General features: G+C 42.9%; 1 protein-coding gene across 1 annotated transcript; it reads left to right on the top strand.

Annotated features, from left to right (window-relative positions):
* Nucleotides 1-5954: 5954 nt before the first annotated feature.
* On the top strand, nt 5955-11620 carry LOC127776780 (BTB/POZ domain-containing protein POB1-like). Its single transcript, XM_052303326.1, has 6 exons — nt 5955-6414; nt 8859-8984; nt 9573-9691; nt 9786-9849; nt 10200-10479; nt 10562-11620. The coding sequence occupies exons 1-6, from the start codon at nt 6204-6206 to the stop codon at nt 11370-11372; spliced, it is 1611 nt and encodes a 536-aa protein (XP_052159286.1). The 5' UTR covers nt 5955-6203; the 3' UTR covers nt 11373-11620.
* Nucleotides 11621-12497: the final 877 nt, after the last annotated feature.

Raw genomic sequence — 12497 nt, 5'->3', positions numbered from 1 at the left:
CTGTTCTCAGGCATAGTCCAGTCGGCTACAAAATCAGCGAGGACTTGGGACTTAATAGTTGTTCGTGGCACAAAGTGGACATTAAACTGACTTAGCTCGACTACCCATTTTGCAATGCGGCCGACAACGTCTTTGTTTCTCACGACTTCTCCAAGGGGGAAGGAGGAAACAACTGTGACTCTGTGGGCTTGAAAGTAGTGGCATAGCTTTCTTGATGTCATAATTATTGCATAAAGCAACTTTTGGATCTGTGTGTATCTTGTCTTCGCGTCGTGGAGAGCTTCACTGACGTAGTAAACCGGTCTTTGCACCTTCTCTCTCTCGACAACAATGACAGTACTCACAGAATATGGTGTGGCAACGATATAGAGGAATAACTCTTCATTAGGTTGGGGAGCAACAGGTACAGGGGGATTTGACAGGTAGCGCTTGAACGCGATGAACGCATCTTCGGCTTCCTATGTCCACACAAATTTGTTTTGTTTCTTCAGTAGGGCGAAGAAAGGTTGTCCTCGCTCTCCCATACTAGCGACGAACCTGCTCAGTGCCGCCATGCATCCGGTTAGCTTCTGGACTTCCTTGAGTCTTGTGGTTGACTTCATGTTCTCGATCGCCTTGATCTTCTCGGGATTTGCTTTGATCCCTCTTCCGGAGACGAGGAATCCGAGGAGCTTGCCCGATGGTACTCCAAACGTGCACTTCTCTGAGCGTGAGGCGATATCGTCGGAGGTTGTCGAACGTTTCCTGGAGGTCATCGATCAATGAGTCGCTTGTCTTTGTCTTGACAACAATGTCGTCGACGTAGGCCTCGACATTGTGTCTAAGCTGGTCATTAAGTGCCCCTTGAACCATGCGCTGGAAAGTGTTTCCTGCGGTTATCTGTCCAAACGGCATCTTGACGTAGCAGAATACACCGAACGGCGTGATGAATGCTATCTTCTCCTCATCCTCTTTTGCCATGCTGATCTGGTTGTAGCTGGAGTAAGCGTCAAGAAAACTTAACAACTCACAACTGGCTGTTGAATCCACCAATTGGTCTATTCGAGGAAGAGGGAAGTGATCCTTGGGACATGCCTTGTTGAGATCGGTGAAGTCGACACAAATCCTCCACTTCCCGTTGGCCTTGCGCACCATGGCTGGGTTGGCTAGCCACTCTGGGTGGAGAACTTCTCTAATGAAGCCAGCTTTGAGAAGCTTGTCAAGTTCTTCTCGTATGACTTGTTTTCGATCTGGTGCAAATCTCCGCAGTTTTGTTTTACTGGCTTGGCATCGGGTTGCACCATGAGTTTGTGCTCGATCACCTCCTTGGGGACTCCTGGCATGTCGGACGGCTGCCAAGCGAACACGTCTGCATTGTCGCGGAGGAAGGTGATGAGCGCGAGTTCCTATTTCTCATCCAGTGATGCCCCGATCTTGACGGTCTTGTCGGGGTTGGCACTGGAGGGCGGGACGATCTTGATTGCGCCGTCTGGCTTCGGCGTCTTGTTGGTTTTGCTCACTTTCTTGGGCGGCTCAACTGTGGCGGGTGGGTTGGGAGTGTGCTCGACCATGTCAAGGCTCCGCTTGTCGCACTGCACCGCCAGCTTCGCATTTCCCTGAATAGTGATTGTTCCCTTCGGTCCAGGTATCTTGAGCACTTGATACGCGTAGTGAGATGCGGCCATGAACTTCGCGAGTGCAGTCCTCCCGATAATGGCATTATATGTTGTGTCAAACTCAGCGACATCAAAGGTGATCTGTTCTATTCGGAAGTTGTTTGCTTAGCCGAAAGTCACGGGTAGCGTGATCTTGCCCAATGGCTTGGATGGCGACTCGGGAGTGATTCCATGAAAGGGTTGATCAGTGGGTGTCAACTCACTTCGTGGGATCCCCATCGCGTCTAAGGTGCTGGCGAAGAGTAAGTTGATGGAGTTGCCGCCGTCGATGAGAACCCGTGCGACTTTGATACTCCGAATAGTGGGCTCAACCACGATCGGATATCGCACTGGAGTAACGGTAGTCTTGGGGTGGTCTGCTTCTGAGAACTCGATCTTCTGCTCTGACCACTTAATCTTGGACGCAACCCCTTGTCATATCGAACAAACTTCGTGCTCCACTTTCTTGTACCCTTGCTTTGAGGAGTACGCCGTGGAACCTCCGAAGATGTGCGAAACATGGAGGTCAGAGTCTGGGTATGCTAAGTCTGAATCTGCCGCTTCGGCGGCCTTCTCGACTACACGTACTCGCTTGCCTTTCTCCAACACCAGTTGCTTCGTGAGTGCCTTTTTGAAGACAAAACAAGTCTCCAGAGAGTGCTTGTCCGTCTTGTGTATAGGGCACCATATTTTCTTCGTGTCATCGCCTTGTGGGTCTGGGTGCTTGGGCGGGTCAACGTGTTCTATTGGTAATATTCACCATAATTTGATTTTCTATGTGGCTATCTATTTTATATTTGGTTGTTGCAGATTCACTGTCGTCACCCCACTAAAAGAGTATGGATTAAACATGTACTAGTACATGTTTACAGCCTTCACACATAATTTTCATCAATGGTATAAAAAAAGAAATAGACTTGAAAACACTATCTAGGATATAGGGATTAGAACTGTCAAATCCTTTTACACTCCAAACATTATTTGGATTGAGCATTGCAAACAAAGTTGTATATTTCTTTAAGGAAAAAAGTTCAAATCATCCATAGGCTATAACGATAGTAGGAATTACCCTTAAAACTAAAAAATTAGACATTTGGCACCCTCAATTTTTCAGAACAGTGGAATAACCTCACTCCCGTAGCACTGTTTGAAGCGGATTTGGCCTAAACTTGCACATGTGGCTCCCGGGGACGCGTGAGAGGAGGCGACAGGTGTCGAAGCTAGCATCCATCCTTGTTGCTAAATTGACTTGGGCGGACAATCTGGTGTTTGTGACATCCTGTTCCAATTAGGATTTGGTATGTGTGGTCCTTGAGAACTTTTATACGCATGTTTAGTACCACCTTACTAGTTTAGTTTAGTAAGGTGGAACCAATTTATAAGCCATCTTCCCTTCAACTATATCACTCGTGCGTTAACAATTTTACACGAAGCAATGATGAAAGTGTAAGTATTGTGGTATGTACAAGTGGGCCCACCCATCGGATGGGTTGGGCTATGTAGTTTTGGAGGGTGGGCTGTTACAGTGTGGTGTCAGAATGTCAGAATGTGACCATGTGTTGGGCGGACATTGGAGTTGACTTTGCCAAACTGTCGAATAGCTCCAGGATTATCTGATGCCATGTTGATTTGGCAATTGCGGGATCGTCTGACATGCGTCAAATAATCCACCCTGTTCATTTGATAGTTGGTGGTCGCCGGTTTTTGAACATGACAGATATTCTGGCACCATGCAGACAATGGGGTCTTGGACAATCCGAGTGATGCCAGATTGTTTCGACGCTTTATGGCCCAATGACTACCTTCTACTTTACAGTTGGAAAATTATAAATGGCTGGGCATTCCAAGGTGGTGCCAGACTATATCTAACTCCATGTAGTTTTGGCTGCTTCTTTCCAATGGCTACAAATGGCTAGTGAGCTCAGTTGGTGCTATTTATATCGCTTGCCTGAGACTTTCTGATGTCTTTTGGATCTCCATTGAGCCGAGCAATTGAAGCGAGAGTCCGAGAGCACTACTTGAGCTAATTGTGACAATCTTTGCTAGTATAGTGGTAGAATTGAGTTAGGGTGCACCATCCAAGGGTCTAGTTCTTAAGGGCTTCAAGTGAAAACTTTTTCTACTCGCCGTGCCTAGCCGGTCTTGGAGGCGATCCAGTGATCTCTCAAGAAGTTTGTTTGTGGGAGACACAGTGTGAGTGAGCTATACTATTATATAGAGTGCTCCAACGAGGGTTAGTGGAGATTACCGAACGATACCTTGGGAAAAAAACTCAACATGTCTTGTGTTTGCACTTTGTATCACTCTCCTCTCTTTACTTTGCATTCTTGTTTCTTTCTATATGTAGCTTGCTTTAAAATTGTTAGGATTTCAACTAGGGTGTAAAACTTGGGCACACTTATGTAGATTTTATTTTTCCACATTTAAGTTTAATTTGAGCCAAGTCTTTTTAGGATTTTTATTCACCCCTTCTAGGACATCTCCAATCATACATGTACTCAACTACATGGTCTCCGTCACCCGATCTCGACGTATGCAGCCGCTAGTCCACCACTGACAAACGCCTCGAGCCAGTGCTCATCTCCATGATCTTCCTTGTGTTCATGTCTCGCCTTGCCATCGTTAGGGTTGCATGCCAAGGTTGAGCTAGGAAAAGTGAGGAAGGGGCTGGGGGTGTGGCGGCTGAGACCCACCTCACCATTGTTAGATATTGCTTGACGAGGAAGAGGGGAGAAGACTAACAGGTGGGCCTAACCGATTTTTAAAAAATATGGTCCTGTTCCGCAGCCTGTTACAGTGCTGCGCTGCAGCAGGCAAGTAGCAGTGGGCTGCCAACAGGGCTGCAAACACAGCCGAACACACCCTATATATTTGTTGACTAAACTGCCGCATGTATACCATATAGAATTAAGACCACTTCGGATTGAGTAGGGTGTGTGCTTTTTTTTGGTTTTTTTTGGGGGAGGGGGGGTGTGGTTTGTAATTTGAGGTACATAAGTTTAAGGGGTAATTCCGACGTTTTCCTTTATAGCTCATAAATCAAAGAACTGCCTAAAGCTGTGTTCGGGAGGAGAGGTTGGGAAACTTTCCCCCGCGTACGGTAAATGGGGTGGCTCATTGATACATAATTAATTAAGTATTAGTTAAAAGCCTTGAAAATTGATTAATATGATTTTTTTAAAAAAAAATTTCTTTTTTTTAAAAAAAATGCACCGTTTATTAATTTTAAAAATATATGCGCGGAACCTTGAATTTCAAACGTACCCAATTATATCACAACAACAACATCCAATAATTTCTTACCAACTGGTTAAACACCGATAGCTTAAAACTATGACCACGAGCCATAAAAGCCATGACCATGAGATGACAAAGATGGTCGTCCGCTGCACTTTCAATCATGAGCGTCCTAATTGTGCCATGCCTCTCCATGTTCACAAATGTGCTTCCCGGAAGGACAAAGGAGAAAAACACACACGCACTGACAATCATGATCCGATCACAATTTCTCACCCTCCCCATTTACTCCACAGTGATGAACCCCGTGACACCCCTCCCCCACTTTACCCGACACCTACCCCCTTCATTTCACACACCGTCTTCAAATCAAACCAGCCGTACGTGCAAATGCGATTTCAGGCTGCCGGTTGGCCAATTTACTAATTAAAACGTCAAACGACATATTAGTGATAAAATATAATTTATAAAAATACTTTCACGTATACGTTCCTACTAACTTACTCCCTCCGTAAAAAGAAAAACAATCAAAAATTGGATGGGAGATTTTCTAGTATAATAAATCTGGATAGAAGCGCTTCCATATTCGGAGGGAGTAGACGTCAATGTTGAAAAGGAAGCTACGATAAAAAAAAAGCTTTAAAATCAATTCTAAAACTAAAGTTTAAGATTCAAATTTTGACATTGACATACACTTCCTCTATAGAAAAAAGTCCAATTATTAAAATAAATCTGAACACTATCCAATTGTAGCTATGAATCTTAATCTTAGACACATAAATCTAAACCCATAAAGCTTAATTTTAGAAATGAATCCCATCAAGTCTAGATTAATCTCTAAAATTGGACTTTTTTTTTAAAAAAAAGGAAAAGATGTGGCATTCAAATCCCTCCTCTCGCACGAAAACGCACGCAAGGCACAGGAACCTCTTCCGCGAGCAGCGACCGAACACAGCCCATCTACCCACCCTCCGACACGTGGGCCCCACCCCGACAGCGACCCACGCGCGGACAGCCCGGGCCCAGTGGGTGCGGGTATAAATCCGCTCGTGGTCGCTCCCTACCCTCGCTTCGTCGTCTCGTCTTTGCGATTCGTCCGCTTTTGCAGATTGGCCCCTCGGGTTCGCGCGTATTTACGACCACGCCCCCCTCCGCCTCTTCTTCCTCGCCTCCGCGGGTTCCTTCTCCTTCTGGAAGCTGCTGCTGCTGCTCTCGCTAGGGTTAGGGTTTCGGCGATGGAGGCGGCGGTGGCGGTGGAGGTGGAGAGGTGAGGAGAGGAGGTCGCGAGCGCACGAGTGCGGTTTGGTTGATTGGAAGGGGAGGAGAGGGGGGATGGACCCGGACTTCTCGCGGGCGAGCCGGGGCCCGAGCTTCGCGTTCGCCTTCAACTCCGTCAACTTCTCCGACCGGGTGCTGCGGATCGAGATCGTCGCCGGGGACGACGCGGCGGGGGCCAAGGGCGCCGCGGGGGAAGGGTGCTCCTCGCTCGCCGACTGGGCGCACCAGCGGAAGCGACGCCGGGAGGAGCTCCGCCGCGAGAAAGGTGAGCGAGGATTCCTCCCTCCTCCTCCTCTTCTTCTTGCCCGGTCCAACCCTCGGTGGGCTCGTGAGCGATTTCGATTCGATTTTGGGGGGGCGTTCGTTGGATTGGAACCCTCGATTTCTGGCGAGTTGGGTGGAGGCGGTGGTGCCTCCTTTTCTCCGCGATGATTTGATTTGACTATCTGCTGGAACTTTAGGTAGTAAAAGCCGTTGGTTAGGTTTCCATGGGAGAGAGAGAGAGATGGTGGAACAACTTTACCTTTTTTTTTTTGTTTCTCTCTCTCAAATATCAAAATTTGAATTTCGATGTTCTGGTTTACTTTTTCTTTGAAAATTTTCAGCTGTCGCATTTGATTTTAGGTAAATGATGTGTAATAGATATGCTTCCTGATCGACATGGTGAGGATATGGCATTAGTTCCGGAATTTAGAGCATCACCAAGAGTTACCCAAGATTCAATCTCTTCTTGGGATTTCGTAATTAGGATTTAATAACGCATGAAAATATCTCTCGTCAGGAGTTATCCTAAATTTGAGTCTAAAAAGAAGTGGGCCACCAACAGAAACAGTTGCTTCCCCCTCCGCGGGATAGCTCTTGGTCGCCCGCACTGCCGATTGGGAGCAAGCGCGGTGCGGTACTTCCAGAGAGCGAGATCTCGGGTAATGGGGATTCCATTTTTTTGGTTTTCTGTTTTGGGGCACTGTTGGATTTTTTTTTAACAAAAATCCCAAAATTTTGGGATATGGATTGATTTTGAGAGACTATTGGTGATGCTCTAAGAGAGTTTGTCCAAGTTTTGGACTATATTCGTGTGTTGTCTGTAGTCGATTTATGATGGTATTGCATGCTACTCCTTGTATGTATTCTGAACATTTTGGACTGCAACTGAATAAATGTTCAACTCTTGGGAGCAAACATACCTTGCTAGTATTTCTCTTAGTGACATGTTACAGCTAGCTGCTGCTGATACCTTCCCATTTCCTTTGTGAAGTTTATAAGTTTTGAAGTTTGTGTGACTTCTATGGTTCTACTTATTGAAGAAATGTTCTAATGCAATAACACTAATATGTGATCCTCTGGAGTTCAGAATGGAATGCTCCTTAACAAGTTGTTAGACACCATCCTTACTTATGTGTTAATCTCACACTTGGTTTTGGTCACCTTCATACAATGAATAATGGGAATCAACACTTTGTACAAATTGTAGAAACCTTAATTCTAATGGCATCAACGAATTTTCATGTGTGGAATGATCTAATGATATTTTCACATGTCATACAGATTGGTTTGCTATGTACATGGTTCATGAGGGTCAATTTGTGGTTGCTGTGTCGTGCTTCCTCGTCATATTTAAGATAATTACTGTGGCTTGTCTGAAATTAAATTACTATTGGAAAACTTCTGTTATCCAATTGTTGTTTCTTTCACATTTGTTCCATTTTGTTAGGAATGTGGTAATTATTCCATTTCCAAGCTTAGCTTAAAATAAAAGCAGTTAACCAAACAGAAAATTAGTTGCACCAAATGATATTATCATAATACCAAAAGGAACCTGATTTGACAGTGGGAAAAGAGAATAGGGTTGAAAGGGATCAATGGAGCGGAGGGAACATGGACATAAATCAGTAGAGGTTCTTGAGGAGAAATAAGGGGATGTTATCTATGTAACACACTGATTTTTTGTTTCTCTTTGTGCCATAGGTGTCATCTGATGATTATTTGTTCCTTTATTGACTAGAATGGATGTTAGTAATAGACAAAACAGGGCAGCTTATGGTATAAATTTGAGCAGCAAGAGAGAGAGAGAGAGGTTTTTGGGGCTACGAAGCTGGCTGATTCATCTTCTCTTATTTATAGCAGAAATAGAAAGATACGGAACATCCGTAGTGCTGGGATTGGAGTGATCCAAATCAATCCAAATCTGATGTTCAAGGATTATGGGGAGAATTGTGAATATAATCTTTGCTGCTGTTAGTTTGAGTCAATAAGTTAGGTCTTCTATTTAGGGAACAAGAAAGTCATAAGGGATGTTCTGTAGCTCTTTCAGCTATAAAAGAGATGAATTAGCTAGCTGCAGCTCATTTGCAGCCCCCAAAACCTATCTCTCCTGCTGCTCAATTCCATACCATAAGCTGCCCTGTTCTGTCTATTACTAACACTAGAGGTGGTTAGTTGTCATATCTCCCCTGTTACGTGGAATGCTTAACATAGTTCATTTTGATAGTTCGAGTTCATGTCTTCCAATCCATGTATCCAACTTGTTTCATCACATTTGAGATTTGTCTGTAATTCTTTGTGTTAGTATGGTCTAATGCTACTGCACTCTTCCTTCTTATTTTGTGATAGTCTCATTATTGTTTATGATTTCTATGTCACTCATCAGTTAATAGAATGTAGATCTTGTTTTTCTAACAACTTCTTTGCTCTTCCATTTCATGGTTCCAGAATCAGGAAAATACACGGATCTGGAAACCTGTAAAGTTGAAGCAGAAGAATGTGATACCTATGAGGAAAATAATGAGGAACCTGTAGCTATGATAGAAGAATCTCCACCAGATATTGGACAAGATGGTTAGTGCAATCTAAATTTTGATTTCCATTATGTTGTTCAAACAATGAGCTTTTCAGGTTCAGGAAATGGCATGTAATTGATCAGAAACTCCCAACATCAGTCTCCAAACTTTGAACGCGCAACACTTTGGATATATATGTTAACTGATTGCTGATAGCAGATGTTTTTAGAGTTCATAGCTAGTGTGGTAGCGATTACTTCCGAGATTATTAGTTGGCAGATGTTGATTCAGGTTAATCATTGTTTAGCCTATTGTTGTCAGTACAGAACTTGGCAGTCATTGGGTAAAATTTTAAGTTTATGGGCATGTTTCAAACTTCATTCCGTGAATTAGGAATAATTTGGAAACATGCTATATATGGGAAAACTTAGATGCTTTTGTAGATTAGCAAACTTATTAAGATTGTCCTTATCTTCTTGAAGCATCATACGAAGCTGCCTGCGTAGAGTGTACAAATGCTGTTCTGCTAGTAACACGTTCTCCACTGCCTTAAGATCAGAAAAAAATCCATCTTGGGATGCTGATGTGCACCCTTTCATTTTATTCCTATTTCCCGTTTTATTTCATTTGTACTATTATTTGCCAGGTGAGGATGGAGACAGCTGCGATTCATCCTGGAGTATGGAGTGTACCCAAGTCTTGAGAGTAAAGTCTATTTACATCAGTTCTGCAATTCTAGCTGCGGAAAGCCCTTTCTTTTATAAGGTAATTCTAATTTTGTCCTGAAATGCATTAATTATTTACTCTACTTGTATTGCTAGCTAGCTAGCTAACAACATCATCGTGCTCTTCTTGTTAGCTTTTCTCAAATGGCATGAAAGAATCTGATCAGAGGCATGCTACTCTTAGAATAACTGCTTCAGGTAATTCTGTAGTTCATTGTTCATTGTTTGTTTCTGTTTGACAAAAACTATAATTTCTGCACTATCCTATGACTGTCTGTAACGTTTTTCTTTATATTGCTGATATGATCAGTTTTGGTGGAACTTAAAGCTTATATCGATCTGATATTTAATAGTCCTGAATATTTATTCAAATTGATATTCTAGAATTCAATGTTGTGCATTTTCCTATATCATCTCTCAAGAATTATCAAGAAGTGTATGCTTCATTTGAAACTTTTCCAAATGAGAATAAGGGAGATTTTTCTGCTATTTGATTTTCTTGTAAACAGATAGCTTTTATCTGATCATTGTATGTCTATCTGAAACAGAGGAAAATGCCCTCATGGAGCTTTTGAGCTTTATGTATAGTGGAAAGTTGACAACAAATCAGCCAACCCTTCTGCTGGATATCTTGATGATTGCTGATAAATTCGAGGTTGTTTCTTGCATGAGGCATTGCAGTCAATTACTAAGAAGCTTGCCTATGACTACAGAATCTGCACTGCTCTATCTAGACCTTCCTTCGAGCATTTCAATGGCTGCTGCAGTTCAGCCACTGACTGACACTGCCAAGGCATTCCTTGCCAACAAGTACAAAGATTTGACCAAGTGAGTATTTTTCTATTGAATGCAGCTAGAACTAAGCTATGAAAACAATATGATTCACTGAAGGAACACTTCCTGTTTTCAGGCTTCAAGATGAAGCGATGAATATTCCTCTGGCTGGTATTGAAGCCATCCTATGGAGTAATGATCTGCAGGTGGCATCAGAGGACGCCATCTATGATTTTGTGATCAAGTGGGCACGTTCTCAATACCCAAAACTGGAGGAGAGGCGAGAGATCTTGGGTACTCGTTTGTTGCCACTGGTTCGGTTTTGTCATATGACCTGCAGAAAGCTGCGGAAGGTCCTTGCATGCAATGATCTGGATCATGAACAGGCAACTAAATGTGTCACCGAGGCACTTCTATACAAAGCTGATGCACCACATCGACAGCGTACCCTTGCTGCAGATGTTTTGACTTGTAGGAAATATGCTGAGCGAGCTTACAAATATCGTCCACTTAAGGTGGTGGAATTTGATCGACCATATCCACAGTGTATAGCATACTTGGATCTGAAGCGCGAGGAGTGCAGTCGGCTTTTCCCATCTGGACGGATATACTCGCAAGCGTTCCATCTCGCAGGGCAGGGCTTCTTTCTCTCAGCACACTGTAACATGGATCAGCAAAGTGCATTCCATTGCTTTGGTCTGTTCCTAGGGATGCAAGAGAAAGGCTCGACAAGTGTTACTGTAGATTACGAGTTTGCCGCAAGAACAAGGCCATCAGGCGAGTTTGTCAGCAAGTACAAGGGCTACTATACCTTCACCGGTGGAAAGGCGGTTGGATACCGGAATCTATTTGCAATTCCATGGTCATCGTTCATGGCTGATGACAGCCTCTTCTTCATCGAGGGGGTACTACACTTGAGAGCTGAATTAACCATAAAACAACCCTAGATAGTGGACGGCGTTTAACTAACAGCGTCTGTGTTCTTGCTGTGTCCAAATTAGTGTGAAAAATGTTGTGTGATTCGGACTTACTGTTGTTTTCTACTTGAGCAACCTAAATAGACAGTTTGGAAACGGCAAGTAAAATCCCTTTTGTTTTTACATCAAAAGAGGATCATGACATGTAACGCATTGTTATCGAGCTGTGAAAAGTGATTCTTCTAATCAAAGTTATGCTGAATGGTCCACATCGTCAATGACATTAAGTGATGGAAGCCATAATAGTATTTTCAACACAAAATAAATGTAATAATACATTTAAAGTTAGATTTAGTTAAACTAATTTGGTCTTTTAGATGTTAAATTTTTTCCTATAGATTTAGTTAAATTTTAAAAAGTTTGGTTCTTAACCAGGAGGCTCAATGTCAATGAAATGCGTCTGGCTGAGCAAGTCTGACTTTGTTGAGCTGCCTGCGCTACTTTGCTAATCTCGAGCTCATTTCGTAATCTGGAGATTAGCTTTATTATTATATTTGTAGAGTAATAGATAATAATAGTAATCTGGGTAGTTGAAGTTTCTATTGATTTTCGTAGCAATTTCCTGTCTCTATTGGACGGGGCTGATTTAAGGTTACGTGGGTGTGTTTGAGGAGAAGGGGATTGGAGAGATTGTCAAGATACGTAAAACGAGGTGAGCTATTAGCATATGATTAATTGAGTATTAATTATTTTAAACTTTAGAAATGGATTAATATGATTTTTTAAAACAACTTTCTTATAGAAATTTTTTTAAAAAAACACACCGTTTAGTAGTTCGGGAAACGTGCACGTAAAAAATGAAACGATCTTTCTCTTTTTCTCCTGCACTCGAAAGCACCCTTAAACGGCCTTTAAGGTAGAAAGTACACGTGGACTGCAAGCTTCTATTTAGAAACTGCAATGCTGTGCCTTCTCCAAAGATCGATAAACAAGAGATATTTAACCATTTGCCATATTTAGATGTGGCAATTAATTTTTTGTCACTAGACCCACATGTCATAGACACATGTGGACCCACATGTCATTGAGATATGGGTGGCAAATAGTTATTTGCCAAATCTAAAAGTGGCAAATAGTTAAAAGCCCCGATAAACA

This window comes from Oryza glaberrima, chromosome 6, assembly GCF_000147395.1.
Source record: "Oryza glaberrima chromosome 6, OglaRS2, whole genome shotgun sequence".
NCBI classification, from domain to species: domain Eukaryota; kingdom Viridiplantae; phylum Streptophyta; class Magnoliopsida; order Poales; family Poaceae; genus Oryza; species Oryza glaberrima.
Note: the sequence above shows the minus strand (reverse complement) of the source record. Positions and strands in the feature narration are given on the sequence as shown.

Excerpts from the sequence above, each read along its gene's own strand:
- LOC127776780 (XM_052303326.1), top strand. The coding sequence starts at position 6,204 with ATGGACCCGGACTTCTCGCGGGCGAGCCGGGGCCCGAGCTTCGCGTTC. Across the intron at positions 9,692-9,785 it reads AAAGCCCTTTCTTTTATAAG|CTTTTCTCAAATGGCATGAA; the intron begins GTAATTCTAATT and ends TCTTCTTGTTAG. Across the intron at positions 9,850-10,199 it reads TCTTAGAATAACTGCTTCAG|AGGAAAATGCCCTCATGGAG; the intron begins GTAATTCTGTAG and ends TATCTGAAACAG.